The 26,378-nt window shown below is 44.1% G+C and overlaps 1 protein-coding gene across 1 annotated transcript in view; it reads right to left on the reverse strand.

The window, feature by feature from the left end:
- Window positions 1–26,378, reverse strand: part of LOC115092336 (amine oxidase [flavin-containing] A-like) — a 96,804-nt gene that overhangs the window by 46,660 nt on the left and 23,766 nt on the right. The window contains 2 exon segments of the mRNA XM_029603126.1: window positions 3,008–3,145; window positions 9,110–9,204. Coding sequence (XP_029458986.1) covers window positions 3,008–3,145; window positions 9,110–9,204 — 233 coding nt within the window.

A 26,378-nucleotide genomic window follows, 5' to 3' on the forward strand; every position in this document is an offset into this window, starting at 1 on the left:
TCCTGCTTGCAAAACACTAACACGTGCATACTGGAACGCCCCTTTCACATTTACATGCGACACTGCCGGCATGCGCGAGCTTCTGGGTTTTTGCAAAATACTGCTCGTGCATGCACATGCTACTTGCACGCATCACTTACAATTTTACATGCCGAATCTTTTGAAAATTCACCTCCCTCCTCCCCCGGAGCGGGCAGTTCTCAAAAAATCCCATTTCCACGGGTAAAGTGCTGTTTCGCTCATGGAAATGGCTTTGATAATTGCCGTCCATGGGGTCCATTTGTAACATCCCACACATGAAAGTCGGCAATCAATTGCATGTCGTCTGTTGCAATCCTTCTCACTGACAGACTTACACATGGAGGTTCCCTTTGTAAATGACCCCAGCAAAACTCCCCATACACTGCTACACCCACCAGAACGCACGCAGAAATCTTTCAAGGGAACTTACGTGCACGAGTTTGAGAATGCAAATATATGAGCATGCAGCTCCTCTCCCGGAAGGCCTCCACTCAATGCGAGTAAGCTTGCGTGCATATCAGGCCAGTAATTTCCACAGGCAAGGCACTGTTTTACCAGTGGAAATGCCTTTGAAAAATGACCCTCTATTGGGGTAATTCTGTAACATCAGGTGCGAGTTAACCAGCAACTATGTGCATAGATTACACCGATTTTCAAAGTGGCCCAACTGCATGCACACAGTTGGACTGGCCAGGATTTTGGGTGGAGGAGTCCCAAGGTGTCCTCAGGGAGATTTGGAAAAAGAGAAAAATGTAACTGGTGCAGAAACTATGAGTCCCCACTAGATGGCATGTTTGCAAACCCCTTAGCATGTTAGATAATGGGGAAGTTCTGGGGAAAGCTTATTGCTGAGTTGCAACTGTATGTTTCCTTTAAGAGGGTGGGGAAGAAAATTCTTTTGGGGGTGCATTTTAGAACTATAAATTATAGTTCCAGTTCTGGCGGGAGGGGAGGGATCCATCCTGGTCTAGCGTGGCTGGTGGGCACTCTGTTCACAAGGAGATGGCCTTGCAGGGGCTTTTACTCTTAAGTGGGATGTAGAAGGGGCATCTTAACTTTCCCCAGGAACTACCAAGAGACCCAGCTTGGGTTACCTAAGGGAAAAGTGTACCAGGAACACCGAGGAGGTCCAGGAATGCTTTGAAGAGACCAAGGACTCAGAAGCCACAGATGGGAGTGACCTGGTGGTCTATAAGTGAGGACTTGAGGCTTAGACACTCAATAAATTAAGTTATTGTCCCACAAAACAATCTGTATGAGAAAACTGGGAATAGAAGTGGATGGGACTAGGGTAAGGTGGGAGGGAATTAAGTGGTACCCTTAACTGTTCCTGCAATTGAGAATAAAAACACCTGTAAAGCAGAATACTGGGTCAGCATGTAAGCAAGAGGACATGCTCAGTGGCATCGTGGGTGACCAACTTATATTGCCTTCAGCTGCTTTCTCAGGCCTTAAATTTAACATATACCTTCCTCACATCTTCAACTGCCATTTTGGCAGTTCCTGCTAAGAGGACTGTATCATTTCAGCAGGGGGGAACAGAAGTAGTATTAATGTGGGAGACAGGAATGGTGAGTCTCCAGATGATGTAAACCCATGCCACCATTTTAGGGTGTGGACTCTTTAGTTACCCCGGGGAGGGACAACAGGCCTTTATACTGGCTCCTGTTTTGTTTTTCTAGGGAAGGACCTTGTGGCTTCTAAGAATGAGATCTGGGTATGGGAAAGTAAAAAGAGCTCCCTTGCCTGCCTTTAAGAGTTGTTCCGCTCTTCCTTCCTCTACTTTTTGTTCTCTTTTTCAAGGTTTAATTTGACACCTTGCCTGTGTACCCTAGGGTCCAGGGACTCAGTCTGGTTCATGTGGGAGGAGTGGTGTCTGTCAGTCAGAGAGCACAGGTGGATTGTTGTCCGTCCTGGAGAAGGAGGAGGAGACTATGCTCTCCACAGTGTGGAACTCCTCTGGTGTTAACCACATCTACGTCATCAAGATGCTGAGGGGAGGATCATGGAGGTAACCTCCAGGTACAAGCAAGGAGGATGAAGGAACAACTGGACTAAAGGTCTGAGGAATGGGACTTTGGATTACACCACCTAAATTGGGAGATATTATCCTATCCACCAAATTCTGGGAGGAAGCTCCAAAAATACCCCATTAATTGATCAAGATCAGGAATGAAAAAAATCAGTTGACGTAAGTAACAGCATACATTCATTGGAAGCTAAAAGTCACAGATAATTAAGAGAACTAAAGCTGTAAATGGACTGTAAAGAATAAGCTCATGTAACTGCATATTTTCATCAGTTTTCATCTTTAATCAGTAAAAGTTAAGTTGGAAATCAGCTTGTAGAGTGATTATTGCTGCTGTGTACAATAGCCTATAATGTTGGACTGACTATTGAACAATGCTCAGGGATGCACCCCCATCCCCTCTCCACCGACAGGGAATCTTGGACTCTCAGAGAGGTTTAGCATCAGGAGAGGAAAGTTAAACAACTTAAGCCCATAACTGAGGTTTGGTCTTTGGGGTTCTATAATGGGACATTTGCACAGGGGTTACCCACAATTAGTCTACATTTCATCACTGATGGATTCATTTCCAGGGAAAGTAATCAGCAATCTGCAATGAATTGTATTTTCAAAGTATACCAATGCCTCTATCGCAAACAGCTGAAAGATGTCAAATTGTGTTTGTAGTAAAGCAGTTTTGTGCTAACTCTGTGACTTGTAACCTTGCAGAGGTGACACACATATCCCAGGGAGGACCCCAGCTGACATTAGACCAGAGCCAGCAGAGAAATCTGAGTCACCCGGACAGCTGCCCTTGGGGAGAGAAGCACGGAAAACATGAGGGGAAAGGCAGATAAATAACACAAAATGTCAAAATATTTTGGGAGTCTTGTGTTTGCTGTGAGTGCTGTTGGCTTTTGGTTGATGAAGACAGGCAGCTGTGTAACGCTGACAGCTGAGGGCAGAAGAGGTTCTCACCTTCACATGGTGGATGAGGCGGTCCGCGATGTGCACCTTGTATGTCTGCACTCCCATCTCCTTGGCCAGCCGCAGGATCCGATTTTGGGTAGGTCCCACATAGGCTCCACCAACATCCACGTATTTAACCTGTTTGTTCTGGGCAGAAAGGGGTAAAAGAAAAGGATTAGAAATCTCACCTGTGTCGGAGAGGTCTACTCCTGAGAACGCCAGTAAGTAATCTACTCGAAATCCATTAGAACCCTGCCACTCTCTGAGAACCGAGCAACATGATGACAGAAAAAGACCATTTGGCCTATCTAATCTGCCCATCCACATCAATTACTGAACGTTACAATTCCTGCCGCTCCCTCAGCGATCCACTGTGCTTGTCCCGTGTTTTCTTGAATTCAGACACTGTTTCTGTCTCCACCACCTCCATGGGGAGGCTGTTCCATGCGTCCACCACCCTCTCTGTAAAGAAATATTATCTGATATCACTCCTAAGTCTCCCCCCCTTTCACCCTCATGTCAGGACCCCTCGTTCTAGAGCCTCCTTTCTGTTGAAAAGAAGCTCGCCTCCGTGACTGGAAATCTTGGAGATATGTTATAGTGTAACTTATGGGGTAACTGGTGCTGGACTGAATTCCTTGTCCTGAAATGTCGTTCCCTTCCAATTTACTGCCATTCCGGAAAGCTGAAACCTGCTTCTATGATTCCTGCCGACTCTTGAGACAGGGGGCGGTGCAGACGTTTTTTCATTACTTTCACAGTCCCTTTCAGAGCCGTCTTTGGGCCGGAGCGGGGCCCAGGGTGGCCACATTGTTCACACCAGCCTAAAGAAGGCCCTTGAAATGTGGGGCCAGAAAGAAGAAAGAGGTAACTGAAAACACTTTCTTATGGTCTCAAGTGCACCGAGTGGTTTCCTATGCCAGCAAAAGAGTAGTAATGCTTTGCAGCAGTCATTCTTTGACTTAATTGTTCCTAAATGTGTGAATGTGTAAGTCTTGAATGTTATTTTCTTTTAATCTTTGTTCCTGGGAATCACTTTGAGCACTGTAGGTAAAGCAGGTTATAATTAAAAAAGGTGATGAAGATATCCCTTGGTCCAAGGAGGTTACAGTCTTAAAGTCTGAGCACAGCGGAGACTGTGTGGCTTGGCCAAACTCAACAGGAGTGGTAGGGTGCGACAACTAAGCACAGTCTCAGGGTTTGCAGTCGACTATCGAGCCGATACAGTAAAGTCTGAGGGAGAGAGGGCGAACGCCCGCTCTCCCGGCACGCGCACCGGCCACTTGCCGGTGTGCGCGATGCAGTATTTAAATTAGGTCCGGCGGTAGATCCGGGCAAAAGGAGGCGCTAGGGACACTAGCGCGTCCCTAGCGCCTCCTTTTTGACAGGAGCGGCGACTGTCAGCGGGTTTGACAGCCAACGCTCAATTTTGCTGGCGTCAGTTCTCAAGCCCGCTGACAGCCACGGGCTCAGAAACCGGACGCCGGCAAAATTGAGTGTCCGGTTTTCGGCCCGACAGCCGCGGGTCGAATTCAAATTATTATTTTTTTTTTTTACTTTTTTTACTCTTTGGGACCTCCAACTTAATATCACTATGATATTAAGTTGGAGGGTGCACAGGAAAGCAGTTTTTACTGCTTTTCTGTGCACTTTCCCGGTGCTGGAAAGGTCGGCGCTAATTTCTGAAAGTAAAATGTGCGGCTTGGCTGCACATTTTACTTTCTGTATCCCGCGCGCATACCTAATAGGGCCCTCAACATGTATTTGCATGTTGAGGGCGCTATTAGGTGCCGCGGGTTGGACGCGCGTTTTCCTCCCCTTACTGAATAAGGGGTAAGGGAAAATGCGCGTCCAATAGCAGGCTAACAGTGTGCTCCGTCGAAGTGCACTGTACTGTATCGGCCTGTAGGGGAGGTATCCACCTCAATACAACCGGACTTCATTATCACATGCACATTTGTTTTGGTTTTCATTTACTTTTTTTTTCGCTTGGTTTCATTTCTGCATTTTAGTGTTCATGAAAATCATTTGGCATGTGCTCCAATGCAGAAAGAAAACAAAATTTTGTTGTGTTCTTTCAGATGGGAAACAAGAAAGTACAACAAACGCTGTCGTGATTTCCCCCTTCGTTTAAAAATGTCAGTGCACCCCTAATGCAGCTGCCTCTTAATAAAGGCAGGTTTCCCCCCATGCACAGGACGAGGTCTCTGTCTGAGGGCACCATTGGAAGAAGTATTTTCTGTAGCGCTGCATTTCCATGTGTGCCTCATCTACATTAAAGGTGGGGATGGAAGGGAAATAGAACCAAGAGCTAAGAGAAACAGATAAGTATGAGAGAAAATATGTGTGAAGCTTGCTGGGCAGACTAGATGGGCCATTTGGTCTTCTTCTGCCGTCATTTCTATGTTTCTATGTTTCTATGTATTAGTGCAGCAGGAAATGTGTTCTCCCTCTGAAAAGGTTTGCCTGGCCTGCTATCCAGGCTGCCGGCCACCTTCACTGGGCCTCCTTCTGTTCTCTTCCACTCCCTCCCTGAGAAGCACCAAAGTGGTTCTCTGCATTTGTCACAGTGAAAGGAAAGCATTTCTGGATACGGACATGCGGGATTTGCCAGATAAAACAGCTTTTTTACAGGCCTCTTCGCTCTCCAAATCCCTGAGCTTGTTGTTTTAAAGTTCTGAAGCCAGTCTCCAGGTTCACGGAGCAGGCAGGGGAGTGAGCCGGGGAGCTACTGTAAATCAACTATTTGTTTTACCGGATTAACTCTCCTATGCACACTCTCTCCGAGACTCCCTGTTGGTCTGTTAAGTAGTGTTACGAACTTCTAAATACCAAGCTTACAAAAGCCCACTACAGGAGAACGTATGTTTCGTGCACTTTTTATATTTCCCTTTCCCTTCAACTTTCTGTGAGTCTTCCAGGTTCAGTCAGGCTATTGCCACTAGCACAGTAACAGAGCAGCAAAATAATGCATGAAAGGTTCCACCGCAGGTTGATTTAAGCCATTCCATCCGTCATCTCCTCTTAACAAACTGAGCCATCATGTTCAAAATTCAAGATCTGGCAAGGGTACGTGATCCCAAGGCTGGACGGTAGATTTTACTGATACTACTCATTTCAATAGTGCCGTACAACTACACAGAAGTGTGAATCTCTTTGCAGTGGAGCTTACAATCTAGTCACGACATAGATAAACAAGAGGATTCAGAAATTTATTATTCCAATGAACACGGTTAAAATCAAGGAACTCTACGACCGTGAAGATTTAAAAGCAACCTCAAAAAGTTGGGTTTTTATGCAAGATTTGAAAATGGGCAGAGAGGGGCCATGACCGCAGCAGCTCAGGAAGGATATACAGCATCAAGGCATAAGGCACACGCAAGATGGAAAGCCTGAAGTTGGGAGCTGGTGATGGAAGAGGAGCGCACATGCAACAGAGATGAATGGAAGCCATGAAGAGTGGTGTGAGGGAGATATGAGAGGAGAGGCAGTGAGGGGCAGCAGAGTGAGGGCACTTATAGATGTGTAGGAGAAGTTTACCTAGGGTTGCCAGGTTATCAGCCCCTGCAGGGAGCAGCCATTTTGCACCCTGGGTAGCAGAGCATTCAGGGATGGTAGCATGACTCCCTCTTTCCACAAGAGGCAGGATGGTCGATGCTCTGCTGCTTCTGCTTCACAAATGGAACTCTTCAGGTCAAGCTAAGCCTGGGCGAATAATGGTTTTCAAGATGAGCAAAATATGCAAATCAGCCTGGCTGATAGCCTGCATATAGGCATGTGTGGGGACCCTGTTGTGAAACGGACATGTGAGCCCCTGTGCTGCGACACGACCGACACAACCCTGGGGCTGGCCATGGTCCACGCTGCTGGCAGGTGAGCGCATCCAGGCACAGGCTAGGCTGAAGCTGAAGACTGGAGATTTGAGACAGATTGAAAGCTGAAGACGTAGAACAGGAACACTCAAGACTTGGAACAGGAACAGATGAACCAGGAACTAGGAGATCTCAGATGAGAACCAGCAACCCATGCTGGTCTCTAAGGTCTCCAGCTACTCTGTAAGCCCTTTTAGACTCACTGTTTAGGAACAGCTTGAGCATAGGACAGACAAAGGCTGAGGACTCTAGACACTCATGACAAGACAAAGGCTCTGAAGACTTGCAACTAGATGAAGATCAAAAGGGAGGCTCAGGACTTGGAACAGGCTGAAGGCTGGAACAAGAACTCCAAAGACCAGGGCAGGACTCAGGAACTAAGGAACTTGGAAACTCTGAAACTTGGACTAGAAATTCAGAAACTCAGGAACTCGGAAACTCGGGAAGAGGCTCCGAAGACTTGAACCAGTGGTGAAGACTCTGGACAGGACTCTGAAAACACTAAATACTTGGATCAGACTCTGACCACAGGAAACAGGAACATGGAGGACCTTGAAGGCCAGGAACATGATGGAAGACCATAGGACCTGAAGATCTTGCGAAGGCAATGAGGAACCGAAGGCAATGAGGAACCAGAGAAGTGGCCTTTAAAAGGCCCGAGGCAGTGATGTCATCAGAAGGGGCCACAGGGCTTTTCCCGCCTTGGTCCCTTTAAACTTCATGCAGGTGCATGCACCTAGGGAGACAATGAAGCAAACATTGGCCGGCATTACTGGAGTGGTGGCATTTCAGAGCCACAAAGACCACGGAGATGGTGTCCAGCAGCATGGAAGGCTGGCGGCAGGCAGGCTCAGGTGGGGTCAGGGGATGGCGGCGTTTCAGGGCCGCACAGGAAAGCAGAAGTGATGTCGGGATGAGTGAGGCCGCTTTCGGGACACCCTACCTCCCTGCGAGCAGTAACGCAACAGACCCTTTGGGATGACCTCTACTTGGCCCTAGTTCCTAAATCGTTTGAGCTAGGAAAAAGAGATAGGTAGTAGAGGAAGGGGTGCACTATTTTCAGATTCTCACCTCCACACAGATTACTGGAAAGGCTAGCTCCCTGCTATCAAATGCAAACTCAGTAGATGAACTGAAGAAGTGGGAGGGATTGTAAAGCTGAATAGTTGGTGTGGATGGGCAGACTGAATAGGCCACAATGGTCTTTCTGTTGTCATTATATTGATTTATTTATGTAAAATCATTTATTTTGTGCCCTACCGAAACATGTAGCTCAGGGCAGATCGCAGTATTTTACATTCAAGAATAACACATAAGACAAATGCAACCAACTAAAATCTTAGCATACCTAATAAAGCTAGTGCATTTCAGCCAATCAGATGCTAGCAAAAAATAAAATGCCTTGAGTTGTTTTCTAAATGTGCCATAATCAGGGATCTGTCGAATTCGGAGTAGAACAGCGGTCCAAAGAATAATGCCTGCAAATAAGCATCCTTCAAGCAGGGAACAGCCAACAACCCCTGCTCCTCATGGCATAAGCTTTGCATAGGACAATATGGCTTTGCTAAATCTTTTAAGTATGCACGACCTTCCCCCATATACACTTTATAATCGGCTTACAATGCACTCACTGAGACACTGCTAGCCCATGTAATTCTGCAAATTGTGGAGTTCTGTGATCTTTAAATGGGCACCCAGTGATCAATTGGACAGCAGCATTTTGAACATTCTGTAAGGCATGAAGATGATTTTTTTTCTCTGTTTCTTCTGTTTGTCATCAGTATTACAATAGTGCATCAGAGTGTGTGCCAAACTCCCCCTCCCAAAATTGGCCTGAAGTCTCCATCCTGGGTTACTTAACACCTCACTGCTTTCTGCTCCATTTTCACAGTACCTTAGGAGTTTCTCAGCGTGACAATATTTCAAACAGGATTGCAAAAGCCAGGAGTAACTCCCCCATTTTGTATGATTAAATCACTTTATCTAGCATGGATCCTGCATGGGTTTAACATGTGTTACTGAGTTACAAGAATATATTCGTGTGACTGGACAATACGGCACCTTGAAATCTGAAATGTAGACGTCCCCGTTTTCATTGTCTTAATTCCACAAGTGAGCCTTAGGGCTTCTTGCTTGTTTTATAGAGTTAATTAAGCTCACAGTAAATGTTGGAGTGGCCTCCAAACTCTCCGTGGCATTGGCCTCCTGTGTTAAGGAATCCATACACAAGCAAACTTACCCTGATGGTGAAGGTCCTTCCTCCGACCCTGTCCCGAGCCTCCAAGACCACAACACTCAGTCCTGACTCCACCAGTAACTTGGCAGCTGAGAGACCTGAGCAAAGAATGAAAAATAATCCACTGTGAGTAACCTTGGCCAAGTGTCATTGTGGTAACCCTGACAAAGGTTTCTGGTGTTCTGCAGCAGCCCTGAGTAGAGTCCATGACACACGTTAGAAAATTCTCCAATACAGCATCTGGCACTTTTACCTGTATTTGTATCTTCTTTTCTACCATTTGATATGTAGAAAAAGTCTTTCCATTTTTTAAATATTTTCTTCTAAAATACAGTTTTCTAACCTTTGAGATGTGTGTCTGGATAATGATTTCTTTTATTCTGCTTTGCTGGTTTATTTATTTATTTTCCCATTTTCCAATTCTTTCTTGTTGTCTTTTCGGTTTTCTTTGCTTTTCATTCTTTTCAATATCTTTCTCTTTTGCCTCTGCTTTTCACCCAGCCTCTCTCTCCCTTCCACCCTAAAACTGCCTCTCTGTTTCTCTTTTCCAACCCATCCTGTCTCTCCCATCATCCCCAGTCCTACCCGTCTTCCCTCCACACCCACCAAAGGTGCCGCTGCTTCCTCTCCCCTCACAGCCTGCCTGCTTTCTTGGCCACTCTGAGCCATGTGGCCCCAATAGTCCCATAATGCTTTTAGGCAGGAGTAAATATATTCAACTGGAAGGCACATGAGCAGCATGCATTACCCCCATCAGTAAACGTCGGCTTTATTCTGACCAAATTATAAATATACAAAGACAATCTATGCAGGTCAATCTCTCTATATGGCCTGAATATTTTTGTATATCATGAAAATCAAGCCAAACATATTTGCTGCAAAAAAACCTCTAGAATTCAAATAGCTCCAATAATGCTTCCCTTTTCAGCATCTCAGATATGGATGAATTAAAGTTTCAGGGGCCAATGCAGTGAAACGCATGCTCAAATCGGGTCCTCGTATTAAGTTCCCATTGTCCTAAGGCGCATCTAGCAACTACCCTGGGCATCCAATGCAGTTTTAATGAGAGGCTGCGTTAAAAAGGGTGTGCTGAGGGAGAATTGGGCGTCCATAACTCTCAAACCTTTACACAATCGGGCGCCCACAATCGCAACAGGTGATTGTGGTTGCTGCCAGGCATTTTAGCCGCAAATTTTTTTTTTTTTAATATGTATAAAAGATTGTAAAAATTACTAGTGAATTGTTTTTCATTGTAACCGGCTCATAAAAACAATACATGCATCTGTGCAGAATTTTGGCTTCATTGCTAAGCCACAACACATCAGCGTCCAAGATTCATTATAAACAGAAAATAATCCCAGAAGAGCACAATCTCCTCCTTCATTTTAAAGAACATAGCTGAAATAGCTCATCTCCAAAATATTTTGGCTTCTGCTTGAGGGCTGGGGGTGAGAAGCTTGGCCTTTACAGGCACTGTTCATGTGGACACTCCCACAGTAGGCAAGCTGAGGGCATTCATGCATCTACAATAGCCGACATGCAGTCGCATGGCAAACATGCCGGTCTCCTGTTTTTACAACCCTGCATTACTGCCCCATGCGTAATCTCATACCCAAAGCCAGTAACTCAAGCTACCCCTGAAAGAGTCTATCCAGGCTGCTCGCAGCTATCATAAGATGAAACGGCTTCAAAATGTATATCTATGCAGGCAACATTCAAATCCTCATGCCAGCATTAGACACCTGGGAAAAAACACCAGTCCTGCAAAAATGCCTTAAGGAAATAATCTGGATGACCAACAGCTGACTTCTTATAAATAGGGACAAAACAGAAATCCTGCAGATCAGCAACTCACCAAGCCCTAATCAAGTTACACCCCTACCCTACTTCTCTTCTAGACAATTCAAAATGCAAGTCAGTCCCTGAATTAATCTTCAAGAGATGACGGAGTGCAGAAGATATGTTTTTCGCAATACGGCCAGTGTTGGGGAGGTCAGTGATTGGACAGTGTGAAACATTTTGGATCATTGATAAGAGTTGCTAAGATAAATTCTGGACTGGAAGAGGTTTTTTCACTTTGTTTTTCACTTTTTGGACACAAATTTTTGGGGCACAATGAAAATAAAACCAGTGACATGATTATAATGAAAACAACAGCACCAGTTGGACTACAAACTTAGTGCCTGCTGAATGAAGTCAGGTATGAGGTAATTTTCTATTGAAGATTAATTCTGGGACAAACTTGCATTTTGTATTGATTGAGTATCCTTCTCCTTTTGGACTCTTGTTGTTTTGCATTTCTAGACAATTATCGCCTTACATCCACAACACTAATTAAAGAGCCTAGGAGTCATTGTCACAACGGAAAGCCAAATAGCAAGAAAGACTGAAAAGGCATTCTGGTGACTCTGCCCCTTTCTACAAGCAGGTGACTTCAAAACAATCATGCAAGCGTTGGTGGTCACTCACCAAGACTATTGCAACTCCATGTACGCAGGACTACCTAAAAACAACAACAAACAAACTGCAGATAATCCAAAATGCCAGAACTATCACGGGTAGCAAGAAATGGGAACATGCCTCTCCCTACCCCACCCCCCCCCCCCCCCCCCCCCCGCCCCAATATCTTAATCTCTCTGCAATGGCTGCCTATGTCCCTACGGATCAAATTTATGATTCAAATTCTTGCATCAGGGTACTTAATAACACTGACCCATCCATATCTCACTGAGAATGGAAAAGATAAGAATATGACCCACAAAGGATTCTCTGCTCAAGTCAAAAACAACAACTAGCTACTCCACCCCTCAAAACTCGCAGACTAAAAAATAAAAAAACCAGGACCAGAACCTTCACATGAGCAGCACCAGTACTATGGAACGCATTCTGCCCCCCCTTTCCTCCACATCACCTGCAAGGAATCAATGACTACCTGGGTTTCTGACGCCAGCTAAAAAAATGGCTAGTTACCCAGCAAACTAACACCCTGCAGGACAGCACCTCACTCTCGTCTTCCTGTCAACTCACAAAAACCTAACAGATACGTTTTCAAATGAGTTACACATAAATATTCCATACTACCGTAGCAGTTTTCAAAAGCCTTTTACCTGCATTAAGTGTATTTAATGCGGGAAAAACCTATTGACAGACAATTCAATGGTATATATGGTAGCAATTTTGAAAAGTCCACTTACATAGTTAGGGCCAGATTTTAAGACGTATGCACAGGTGTACATTTTTGCGCGCAACCCAGCGCGCACAAATGTATGCCCGATTTTATAACATGTGCGTGCAGCCGTGCGCATGTTATAAAATCAGGGGTCGGCGCGCGCAAGGGGGTGCACACTAGTGCACACTAGTGCACCTTGCACGCGCCGAGCCCTAGTGGAGCCCCGATGGCTTTCCCCATTCCCTCCGAGGCCGCTCTGCTACAGTACATACAAACAGGCAACACTCCAAGCTCTCACTTGATATAACTAATTGCTGAATTAATTAAACTACTCTATAAATGCAGGGACCTGAAGGCTCTCTACCATAACTGTCTGGTCCATTTTTTTTTTGCCTTGGGAGCAACAGAATGGTAGAGTGGGTGTTTACTTCTCCAAGTGAGAGAAGGTGAATGGTAGGATCCTAGGCTACGTGGCCCATGACCATCCTTTTACTTTGTGGAAGTTTGTGTTACCCTTACTGGGGGCAATATGGTATGGCCATACCTGGTTTATTTTTGTTTGAGAGGTAAAGTCTCTGAGGGCTCAGGGAATGAGTCCTGGTTCAGATGAGGGATTTCCTTCATTTAAGGACCTTGATCAGAGAACTTTTTCTTCTTTTTCTCTGAGATGGGAGATTTTTTTCTACCCTCCATGTCTCAGCTGTTTTGATTATGTACTCTGCTTTAAAGTGGCAGACCAGCTATGAAAGGCAGAATAAAAATACAGAGGTCGATGTTCAGAAGCCATTTAGACGGATAACTTAAAAGTTATCCGTCTAAATGACAAAACCGGCATATTCAGCCACATATTGGCCAAATTCTAGCCGGATAACTAGAATTTAGCTGGATATATGGGGGGCATTCCAGGGGCGGGTAGGAAGTATTCTGGGGAGGACTGACATTAGCTGGATATTCAGTGGTAGCCAGATAACTTATCTGGCTAACTCCAGTTGGGCCATAGACTTATCCTAACGATAGCCACACAGCAGCTGAAAATGGAATCCACAAATTAAATAAAATATTAATTATTTTAACCAATTGGGAGATAACATGCCTTATAATTGATTCACTATGTATGAAGGATGAATACTGAATTCATATGGTAAGAATGAATCACCAAAGCACATGTGGATAATGCAAATGCATACAGCCCTGAAATGCTCTTCTGAATTTATTTATTTATATTCTGCTTTTCAAACCAAATTATAGTCAGGTATTGGGGGTATTTCTCTGTCCCTAGAGGGCTCATAGTCCAAGTGTGTAGTTAAGGATAAAGTGTCTTACCGCAGGTCACAAGGAGCAGCAGTGGAATATGAATTCTCATTTCCATGATGTATAGCCTGCTGCTCTACCCACTAGGCTAACCCTCCACTCCAGAGAATCTTGGAGCAGTTTGCTAGAATTGAGAGGCAGGACTAAAAGCTCCCCTGAAACACAGATTGGAGGTTGAGTTTTGCAGGATGGAGAAAAATAATTGGGCATATTTCTAACCTAAGATGTTGAATTGTCCATTTAAATAATTCAGGACAGAGCACCTACCCAAGGATAGGAAGAAGGGATATATAGGTTCATCTGAATTTGTCCTTTTGTACCTATAGCTTGCTGTTGCTATTTATTACTTATATCTAAGTGTATGTAAAGCAGCATTTCAGCATTACCCCAAAAAATGGCATTTCCTTCCTCAGAGTGCCCCCCCCCCCCCCCCGTGGGCCTAGAAAGAGATACATTCTTCCCCCTCCCCCACAGGTATATGTGTGTGGGGGGGGGGGGGATGCGGGCAGACAACACCCCTACCCCTATGATCAACAGAACAAATAAAACTGAATTTCCATCCTTCGTCTTACAGACACACGCTATGCACTGAAGAACTGAAAACATGTTGGCTAGAAATTTGCTATAAGCAAGAAAATCCAAGATGCAATACCACTGAGAAATCTATGATCTCAGCCAGTGTATGCTAGAATCTGCTCTCCTTCATCTATCACCCTCCCCTGTGTTTCTTGTCTTCCTCTTACTGAAATTCAGTGTGTCACTTTGTAGAGAGTCTGCAGACAATGCAGCTGGCTTATTTCCCTGGCAGTTTGCAAGCAGTGTGATAATAAACATGGTGCTGCGAATGACATCAACCGGAGGATTAGCACAGCCCAAGTTCCCAGGCTTTATATCCCCTCTTGCTAACACAGTTTGGCCTAATGCACTTTCATTTCCTTTGTGCAAACCTTCCTTTCCTCTGTAGGATGCCGCTACCTCTTATGCCAAAAATTAGTTTTAACTTCTGGGGCCTGCATATTCTGCACTTACCAAAACGAATTGGCAAAGCTAAAGCAGATACATATTTTTAAATAGGGGTGCCATGTCCAATTCCCAAGTCTTCATTAAAAGTGGGCCGCCCTGCTGCTACATCACCAGAACAAGAAAGGGAAGTAATGGGAGCCCTGTCAAATGGCAACAGGGGCCAAGAAACAAGCAACTTTATGAGCTAAATTGATTTAGAAAATAAGGAATATGAGAATAAAATAAGGAATGATGGGGGGGGGGGGGGGTCCATAAGATGTGCAGAAGAATGCAGATGTGTGGTGCTGTGGCTCCTGCGCTTTTGGTATAAAATCTGCTGACATACTGTGATGTTCCTTCAAAGTCCTTGCCAGTTATGTGGGCCATTTGGGTGGCTATGATACTTAAAAAAAGCTCTAAAACTACCTCTGCTGGTAAGGACCAGGACGAAGAGCAGGATTCAGATGAACAATGGCCCGCTCTGGGGACACCTGTGGGTCAATAGCAACAGCTTACTGCCTGTTTGAATCTTTCTCTTCTAAACTGACCATGATGATCAACAAAGAATTGGTAGTGGTCATCACAAAAGTGGCTGAATTGGTGGTATTGGTGCAGGAAAACACTGAACACATCAAAGCCGTGAAGACTTGCACGGAGGATGTTGAAATGGCCATGACAGAGAACAGCCACAAAACAGACGGCATGGAGAAACAACTTAAAGACCTGACCGACAAAGTTGTCGACCTTGAGAACAGGGGCCGCAGTCGTAACATTCGGCTAATGGGCCTTCCTGAGGGTGTGGAAGGGCCTGAACCAGTATATTTTTTCGAGCAATGGCTTCCAGAGGTTTTTGGCCTTGCAGTGTAAGGAGACAAGATCAAGATAGAGAGAGCGTGTCAGGCACTTGCTCCAAGGCCAGGCGCAGATGGAAGGCCACAAACTGTGATTATGCAAGTGCCTACTTACCCTGATAAAATGAGATCCTGAATGCGCCTAGGGAAAAAGCTGAGATCTGGTTTCAGAATCAGAATCTGATGATTTTTCAGGACTTTTTGGCAAATGTCCAAAGAAAGAGAGCTGGATATGCTACGATCAAAAAAGTACTGCAACAGAAAGGTCTCCCCTATGCCATGCTTTAAGCAGCCTATCTAAAAGTAGTCATCAACAGCAAATCAAAGATTTTTGATTCACCAACATAGGTGTAAAGCTACTTGGACCAAGTGGGGGAGGTGCTCCCAAGATGACAATAAAAAGATTCAGCAGGATCATCAAGACCTAGTCACGGGACCAGTGTGGCATGAGTGCGCAGAATGACCAGAGCGAGGCGCAACGAAGATCTACAGCAATATTGGTGGTGGTGTGTGGAGCTGCCTGTGATTCCGCAGAACTAATTTTTTTCTTTATTCTCATTTTTCTTTTTGTTTTATTCTTAATTCTCTTTTATGTTTCCTGTTTTACTTGGTATGGCTCAGAGTTTATGAATGTGGGGGGATGGACCTCTGTGGCAGGGCAAGTTGGGGGAGGGAAGGTTACAGGGAAGGAGGCAGTGAGGGGGTGAAGCTGGCGGAAGATGGTGGAGATTTTACTCTAATATACATGCCCCACAACTGTATGGGGGGTTGGTGTTTGGGGGGGGGGGGGTGGATTGGCTTGGCACATTGAGAGATCTCCTGACTCAAGGGCAACGATGCGACTATTACCCAGTATGGACTGTGCTCTCAGAATTTCCTGCACATTACCCTATTGCAAGACAGGACATAAGATACAACCATGGTACTACATAGTCGGTGAGCCGGCTGCTGTCTGGACAGTTGCTATGTCATTCACTTGGGCAGCGAATTTGTTGGGGGGTCTCTCCATTGCTAAGCTGGATACTCTTGCTGGTAAAGGAATGCCTGGTTGATGGATTGTATGGTCCCTACAAATGTTGCATGGGTCATTGCCCCTCTCTTTTTGCAAATTATATTGGGTGAGGAAATGGGCACAGTTGTCTGGGGGGGATTTCTGGGTTTGGGAGAGGGTCTTGGGTGGGGGCATTTGAGGGGTAGGTTGGGTGTTATTGAAGGGTTGCGGTAAGATTCTGGGAGTTAGTGGCTTGTAGTTGGACATGTGTGGGGGGAGTGGGGGATGATATGGAAGGGCAGCAGTGAGGGGGTGGGATATATTTGGTTAGAGGTGACTGAAGGGGTAGGTCACTTCATGGGCACTGGGGGCTGGTCGGGGGTATGGAGGGAAAAAGTTTGTAGTCTTAAGGTTTTAAGAGGGAGGGGTATTCCTCTTCCTGTATGTTTCTTGGGAAGAGTGTGCGATTTGTTAGGAGGTCAAGGTTGGGGTTTGTTTATGGTATGTTGGGGTGGTGGTTTAAAATTTAATATAGCAGCAACAGCATTGTTTTTTGCTTCAAGTACTGGTGCAGCAGTGATGTAGATGTGAAGAATATTCGTTTGGGATGGCGGAGACATTTTTTTTTTTTAGAATGACTGATTTTATTGTCAATTTTGTGTCATGGAATGTCAGAAGTATCATTTCTCCAATTACAGGAAAACATATTTTTCAATTTCTCAAGAAATGGGCTGTACAGGTAACACTGCTAAAGGAGACCATCTGACTGACAAGGAACACGAAAAACTGAGGAGAGAGTGTGTGGATCAAGTCTATTATGTTTTTCTACATCTCTTAAAAGTAGGGTGGGGGTTGTATTTTGGTCCACAAGGATCTACCCCTGAAAGTTACTAGGACACAAAGTGATTCTGAGGGCAGGTTTATTTTAATTGAGGGGGTACTTTATGAACAGCCCATAGTGGTGATAAATGTTTATGGATCCAATAAAAAGCAGAATCTGTATTTCTCACAGTTACGGGTGACAACTGGGGAGTTCTCATCACACCCAGTTGTTGCCGCAGGGGTTTGGAATGCCTGCTTGAATCCAGCAGTGGATAGATCACGGCAGGGTGGGGTGGAGCAGAATAAAGGGCTACATCTTCTATTGCAGGGCTTGGATCTGACTTTCCCGAGTGGGCGCAATTACACTCACTATTCATCGGTGCATGCCATGCTCTAAAACTCTTTTGTATAATCTTACAGGTGGGGATATTCTACCGTGTCATCTATTGGACCATCATCCCTAGGACACGCTCCTGGCAGTTTAATCAGTTTGTGTTAGGAAGGAGAGATTTCTTAGATATGATTTCTAAGGAGATCAAAAGTTTCAGGATATTCATTCTAATGTGGAATACAGTCCAGTTTTACTTTGGGAAGCACGGAAGGCAGTTCTAAGGGGTAGAATTATAGGTTACACAAGTTATCAAAAGAAGGTATGGGAAGCCAAAGAAAAAGGGTTGGAGATACCGCACAAGCAGAGAGGTTCCACAAAGGTGTGGAAACAACTGGTGGCATGGAACGTGAATTAGAACTCTTGCAGACTGATCTTACTGAGAAATTGATGTGCTTCATGAGATAAAAATTTTACGAACATGGCAACAAAACGGGCAAGTTGTTCACTGGATTGCTCAAAAGAAAGTCGCACAGTACGCTAATTTTGGCTATATGGACTGTAGATGGTCAGGTGTTGGGTAGTCTTAAAACTATAAATGACATCTTACTCTGAAAGGCTGTATGAGGGGGTGGAATCTGGCTCCCAGGTAACTCTTCAGGCATACCTGGGTAGACTGTGCTTACCAAAGGTCTCTCCTGAGCAAAATGAATGGCTCAGGGCTCCCACTGGAGGAGCTCAAGAGGGTGGTGAAATTGCTTCCAATGGGCAAATGTCTGGGGCCTGATGGTTTCCCTCTCAATTTCTATAAAACAATTTTTCCTGACATGGGTGTCTTGATGGCCGAGGCATTCGAGCACATTAGCGACTGCCCACAATATTTACATACTCTTACAGAAGCCACTATAGTATTGATTCACAAAAAAGGATGGGAGGAACTTGACCCAGGCTCCTATTGACCCATCTCCCTTTTGAATGCTGACATTAAGGTCATGGCTAAGGTGCTTCAGTTAAGACTGGAGGATATCCTTCCTCAATTGATACACCTTGATCAGATGTGGTTTATTGAAGGTCTCATGTCCAAGGCAAATACTAGGAGAGTCTTTCTCATTATCTCTCAGTGGCTCAATGCCAGGGGATACAGGGTGTATTGCTATTTTTAGATGCTGAAAATGCCTTCGATAGGCTCCAGTGGTCTTTCCTGTTCAAGACACTGCACTGTTACAGTCTGGACTGACTATTTGTAGAGTGGATAAGGGCTCTATATGTGCATCCCATGGCTCGGGTCCTGATTAATGGTCGCGTTTCAGATCCCATTAAGATCAATTTTGGCACAAGGCAGGGATGTCCCCTATCATCTCTCCTTTTTGATCTGGCAATTGAGGTATTAGCTCAAAATTGAGGTATTAGCTCAAAAAAGATATAATTGCAATGGAGAAGGTACAGAGAAGGGCTACCAAAATGATAAGGGGAATGGAACAACTCCCCTATGAGGAAAGACTAAAGAGGTTAGGACTTTTCAGCTTGGAGAAGAGACGACTGAGGGGGGATATGATAAAGGTGTTTAAAATCATGAGAGGTCTAGAACGGTTAGATGTGAATCTGTTATTTACTCTTTCGGATAGTAGAAAGACTAGGGGGCACTCCATGAAGTTAGCATGGGGCACATTTAAAACTAATCGGAGAAAGTTCTTTTTTACTCAACGCACAATTAAACTCTGGAATTTGTTGCCAGAGGATGTGGTTAGTGAAGTTAGTATAGCTGTGTTTAAAAAAGGATTGGATAAGTTCTTGGAGGAGAAGTCCATTATCTGCTATTAAGTTCACTTAGAGAATAGCCACTGCCATTAGCAATGGTAACATGGAATAGACTTAGTTTTTGGGTACTTGCCAGGTTCTTATGGCCTGGATTGGCCACTGTTGGAAACAGGATGCTGGGCTTGATGGACCCTTGGTCTGACCCAGTATGGCATTTTCTTATGTTCTTATGTTCTTATTTCAGCTGATGAGAAGATTAAAGAGTTTCAATTGTTTGGCTGAAATCATAAAATATCCCTGTACATGGACGATGTCCTACTCTACCTAACAGATATTGATGTCTCTGTGGCTGTGCCCAAGACTATGCAGGTGTTAGAGGATTATGGAACTATGTCTGGTTACAGAGTCAATGTCCAGAAATCTGAATTGTTTCCTTTGGGAGGGATCCCGTGCAGTCACTGCTGAATTGCATCAGGTGTTTTCGGGCAGTTCGGGAGGGATTTAGGTACCTGGGTATTTATGTTCCTAAAAATGGGAGGATATTTACAAGACTAATTTTGCACCAGTATACATTAAAATAATTGAGAATCTGAACAAATGGACTGGTCTCCTGGTTACCTGGGCAGGGTGTATAGGGATATTGAAGATGAATATACTGCCTAGGTTGATATATTTGTTTCAACACCTACCTAGTGACTTACCTAAAAAGTTCTTCAATAAATTAATGGGTGAAATTAAGCATTTTATGGTGCACCAAAAAAGGGGATGGGATATCCTTGCCCAATTTATTAAGGTATTACTGGGCTTCCTGGCTGGTGTGCCTGAAGGTTTGGCTTAGCAGAGATTATACTCAGCCCTGGGCATCCCTTGAGTTGGGTAGAGCCAGGACACTAGACTTGGCTATTTTGCCTTTCCTATCCCCAATGTCTCCAAAGGCTTGCAAGGTTACCCAAGAATGTCCCATTATCACACATACTATGAGGGTATGGAGAGGGATGTGCAAAGCCCTAAGGCTAAACACAAGGGATCATGCCCCATTGGTGGTGTTAAAGGACAACTCGTCCTTATCTATAGTTATCTTTCACCCGGATTTGATTAGTTGGAGGAGTGAGGGTTTAAAATATTTGGAGCAACTATGGGCCGAAAATGGTTGGATTTCCTTTGAGGACCTAAGGGATGAGTTTAATTTGGATAAGGGTTCTAGAGAGTACTATGATAGAATAATGGCTCAGTTATCTAAATCTGAAGGTGTGACTTGGGTCAGACAGATTCCCTCCCAGATGGAACAGGTGCTCATGGTGTCTGGTCCCAACAAAAGAGTTATTTCTCATTTATGTCAAGCAATTATATTAACCCTTGAAAGATTGGAGACCAACTCAGCTCTAATAGCTCAGTGAACTGGGGAGCTGGGGGCTACAACTGTCAGAAAGGGATTGGATAGGTATCTGGAGCAAAATACACAAAACCTTGATCTGCATTCTTAGATCGGAGCTGATGTATAAATTGGTGAGAAGAACCTATAGATATCCCTTGTACTACGTGTGCTTTTCTGTTGGGGCCTCTAGGCTGTGTTGGAGAGATTGTGGGGAGGAGGGGGTCTTATCTACACATGTATTGGGCATGTCCACTGGTGTTATCTTTTTGGAAATGGGTTGGGGCAGTCTTGGAGGAAATACTGTGTTGCTCTATGGGCCTACGTCCTGAACTGTGCTTACTTGGTTTTTGGACTGATTTTTCCCTAACGAGTGCCTGGCACAAATTTGGCAACCATCTCATTCATGCTGCCAGATTTACTATCGCTTCACATTGGAAGTCTCAACCACTCCTTACACACTGGTTTAAACAAATTCACAACATTGCAGTTATTGAAAAAATGACATATGCTTTGCGGACGTCATACTAGAAGTAGTTGGAAAGGAATAATAAGGGGTTAGCTTAATGCTGTATTGTATAGGCTTTGGGAAATGTTTTACCCCATTTCCAGAGATGTTCTTCTGTGTAGTTTTCTGCAAAGGTTTCTGCTGTGTTAGTGTTTATCTTCTAAATGCTATCTGCTTGAAGTTTAAATACAAAATTTAAAAAAAAAAAAAAGGAATGATAGAACCCTTATTATTTCATGGAAGAGAGTTTTATATCATTTTATTTATTTCTAGGGATAATTGTTCTTAGACCTAGAGTGCAAGAGTCAAATCATTTTATTTGGTTTCTGTAAATCATTTTGTAGAAACAAGGCCAGTGTCTGCTTTATAACTTGCAGATCATGTTATTATACTAGTCAGATAAGATCATTTTTATAGGTTGATTTACTACTTGGTAGCATTAGCTCTGAAAGTCATACTCTTCTGTGGTAACTGGTTCTAATCCAAGGACTTGATCCAGTCAACAGTTTTGGGTCAAGAATAAATTCTTTCTATGGGGGAACTGCTTAACTTAAACTCCACTCAGTTTGGGGTTGGTTTTTTTTTTGCCTTGTACTGGATGCTGGACACATAGTAGGGTATTTATGGAAAGCTGACCCTGATGGACCAATGTTTTTTTTTCCAGCTGAACTATACATTTACTACATTAATGTGAAAGGATGTCAAACTGAAGAGGAGACTTTTCACTCTTTTCACTTGGCAAATCTAGACAGAGAGTTAATAAGCAGGTACAAATTCTGCGCCCATACTCAGGTTTTTTCAAAGCAAGTCGATTGTGCAGAATGTTGATGGGAGGAAGCTGGCAGGAGCTCCTAAACGTGGAAAAGAATAATCTCAAGCTTCCCTTTGACTTGGAAAATGAAGAGGGACAAACTTGAATGCCAGGTGTGGAAGAAGAAGTGACATTCGACTGTGAAAGATGAACCGAGACCAGTCCCAAACTTTGTCTCACTGCCCATAGTAACTCAGATGTTCCTAAAATGAAAGTGGTTTAGAAAATGAGAACCTCAAACCTCCCCTTATCCCAAAGAAGATTTATATATTTAGATCTAGTTCTTGCCTTTTCACTGGTAGCTCAAGGCAAGTTATATTTCCATCTTCTTTAAGAGAAAACAGGGAGCCTTAGGAATGATTTTAAAATAAGTTAAAAAAAATATTAACTACAAAATTAGGCAAGTTGTGATCATACATAGAGAATAAACAGCCAAAATTGACAGCAAGGATAGCTCCAGTGACTCTGTTGTTCTATTAAGCAGAATTACCAAGGGGGCTCCATTTTTTTCATGAATGGATAATCCACTTCTGGTTTCATCCCATAACAAGCGTGTATGTGTAATTCTTCTTCTCTTAGAGAAATCAGAAATATATATCCCTGCATGCAGCGGCACAAAACTTGTCCTGAAAAAAAATGGAACCAGTGGATGAATCCTACTCTCAGGATTAATATAAATGTCAGAGGACCAGGAGAATGGCAGAAGCAGAGCTGCCAAGTGACCCAGTCCAAGGATGAAAACTTTAGGCTAGCCCTAGCTTTCTGACACCTGCCTCCTTATGTATTGTGATACCTGCAGCACTGATTTCAAATGGTAATACCAGAATGCACTAGGGCAGAACTTTAAAAACACAGGACCAACCTAAAGTCTCTTTTCTTGAACTGAGTCTCTTGAGGCAGCTCTGCAGAAGAGGAGAGAATAGATGGATCAGGTAGGAGCTGTAGTGACTTCTCTGACGCATTCAGCCCTGCATGTAATCTTAGGTGCAGTCACTAGGTGGCAGTCATGAGGTAACAGTCCAGTGTATTCTATCTGAGAGCAAGCTGTGTATGTCTTTAAGTGTCTGTTGCAGAAGCTTTGTTTCTGTGTGTCTGTAAAAGCAACATGTACAAGCTGTGGTTCCAAAAAATAACCCTACATTAATTATACTTCCCTACAGAATTATTTGAAAAGGAATAGAGAATAAAACTGAGAATATCATAATGCCTATTGTGTGCAATTCTAGTCACCCCGTCTCATAAAAGATATGGCAGACGAAGAAACAGTACAGATAAGGGTGACAAAAATGATACAGAGAATGGAAAAGGTCTCTTATGGAGAAAGGCTAAACAGATTAGGGCTCTTTAGCTTGGAAGAGAGAGAAGACATGATTGAAATTTATAAAATCACTAGTGGGGTGGAATGGGTAAATAGGGAACAGTTATTTACCCTTTCAAACAAACACTAGGACTAGGAGACCTGCCATGCAACATCAACCGGCAGATTTAAAACAAATCATAGGAAGTATTTTTTCACTCAGCGTGCAATCGAGTGAAGGAAACCGTTGCTGGAGGACTTGATCAAGGCAACCACCAAGGTGGGGGTTCAAAAGAGGATTGAGCAAGTTCCTGAAGGAAAAGTCCATAAACAGTTATTAGCCAGGCAGACTTGGGAAAGTCAGGGCTTATCCTAGGGAGCGAGATACAAGAAACAGGTCAACTATTGGGGATCTGACGGGTACTTGTGACCTGGACTGGCCTCTGTTGGAGACAGGATGCTGGACTCGAAGGACCTTGGCCTGACTCAGCATGGCATTTCTTATGTTCTTAACTTCCACTCTGGGCCACAACAGAACAGTTTCCTGGTGATTTGGGAAGTCACGCCAGGCAGGGCATTGTTTGAGAATTTTTCTCCTAAAAGAAAAAGACAAAGCTGGCAGCCAATACTGTACGTGCAGAGGGAGGAGAATTTTAAATCAGGACTGACTGACGTGATGCAAGGGAAAGGGAAGCGGAGCTGTAAAATTTTTCAAATTCAGGATGACACTTGCAGGCAGTCCTGATAGGGATTTTTCATCCTCTCTTTTATAGATGCTTCTGGATTTCTTCTATTTTTGCCAGAACATATGCTACAAAGCGAAAACTAAAATAACACAGACCTGGCTGGTCAAAAGGGCCACCTAGGACTTATAAGTAGTCAGCAGCTTGGGGGGATATAAAAACAAGGCAGAGACATTAAGGACATAATCAGTTCAGAAACCCCTAATTGATCTTGAATGTTACACAAATCAATTTGCTAATGCAATGCAATGTAATGAGACTTCCTAAGAAACGGGCCTGCTCTCAGGCCTCGGGCCCTTGACATGGCTTCTTATTAAATCAGAACAAACAAGGCAAGAAGATGTGAGCAGGCCCCACTGAGGTCGCCATGGCAACCTCCAACCAACTTCCATCTGCATCGGAGGCCTGACACGAGAAGGCCTTCTTCCAATTGATTTTGCTCTGTGTGACAGCTGAGTGCTCGCTGTCACAGAGAGCACGCAGCACCTGTAGAAGTGATGTCAGACAGCCCACAGTCTCAAACATAAAAATATGCTTTGTAGTGCAGTAAGAAACCTCAAAATGATTTGCAAAAGGTAAAATTACTAACTTATCTGAAACAAACCAATCTAATCACAAAGAAATGACCAGCCAACGTATGGTCCAGTTGTCTACATGCAGTGCTAAAATAAATTTGAAATGTTTAATTTCAGAAAAGAAGAAATAATTCACAGCTCAATACAGCATTCAGATGTAAGGAACAGCTGCCCCCTATACTTCTCCTGACCATTTTGAGCTCTACTCTTGTAAAAAAGTAAGAACCTGGCCAGGCCGGTGCCTCCGTAGCACCCTTGCTCACTGCTGTGCAGACGGATCTGGGTTCCCATCCAGGTTCTAGTCTTCTGTTCCCCAGGTCACCTGGAGATGCACATTCATAGCTTTTAGGGGCAGGAGAGAGGGAGTGAGTCATTGTGCAACAGCGACACCTGGTGGCTGAATTTAGAACCCATGATTGCAGGGGCTACGGAAATGGCTCTGGGGTGCCCTGCCACCGGCACCTGGCAGAAGACTTGTCGCGATAACTGGTTGAAAGTAAGCTGGAGGGGATACAAAACAGGAGAAAAATCTCCCGAGTGGCTGCAGTCCTGGGGCTGGTTTACCGACTGAGCTGCCCCCAAAGGTGCAGGAGGAAAGGTGCAGATCAAAACAGCCTACGACCTGAAATACAGACAGAACTAGGATTTCACTTCCACCACTGCATCAAAATAAAATCTTCTACATTCTTCCATAAGTTTGAATTTTTTTTATTAAGAGTTCAGTAGCACATTTAAGACTAATCGGAGAAAATTCTTTTTCACTCAACGCATAATTAAGCTCTGGAATTTATTGCCAGAGGATGTGGTTAGTGCAGTTAGTGTAGCTAGGTTTAAAAAAGGTTTGGATAAGTTCTTGGAGGAGAAGTCCATTAATAGCTATTAATCAAGTTTACTTAGGGAATAGCCACTGCTATTAATTGCATCAGTAGCATGGGATCTTCTTAGTGTTTGGGTACTTGCCAGGCTCTTGTGGCCTGGATTGGCCTCTGTTGGAAACAGGATGCTGGGCTTGATGGACCCTTGGTCTGACCCAGCATGGCAATTTCTTATGTTCTTATTATGATTTAGACTTTCCAAAACAAGAGAGCACTTTCAAATCTGGATATGTGGAATTGCCAAATATCCCTTATCTTGAAATGTAAGGGAGCCTCTGAGCAGGCCCAAAGCTCCCCTTGTAATGAATGCATTCAGCTTGTTGCTACCGGTCCAATGAACCCAGCAAAGCATTGGTTGTGAGGCAAAGAAAGAGCTCGTTATTTTACCTGCTGCAGAACTAAAAGAAAAAATCTTAAGAAAAGAAAAAAAATAAAAGCTTGCGGTCGCCTGCATCAGGCCCCCCAGCCAGTCGGCTTTCAAGGATCTCTCTACTGAATATGCATGAGAAATATTTGCATACACAGGCGGCAGTGCATGCAAATATTTCTCATGCATATTCATTAAGGATATCCTGAAAACCCGACTGGCTTGGGGGCCCATAGGACCGGTTTGAGCACCCCTGACTTGCACTATGACGCCACTGCGGGCAGCATCAGAATCTCATTCTAACCACTGAATCACTGACCGTCCTCACACAGCCGTCTGCATTCACAGGAAACCGTATAGGTGGCTTTTTAAATGAAACCCTCAGTTGTCTTTGATCTGGGGTGGGCTGGAAGAATGAAGAGAAACCGGGTGATGATGAACCCAAGATGCACCTGGACCTATCAGGTCATCTTTTGTTCAGTGACAAGTTAA

This window comes from Rhinatrema bivittatum, chromosome 5, assembly GCF_901001135.1.
Source record: "Rhinatrema bivittatum chromosome 5, aRhiBiv1.1, whole genome shotgun sequence".
NCBI lineage: Eukaryota > Metazoa > Chordata > Amphibia > Gymnophiona > Rhinatrematidae > Rhinatrema > Rhinatrema bivittatum.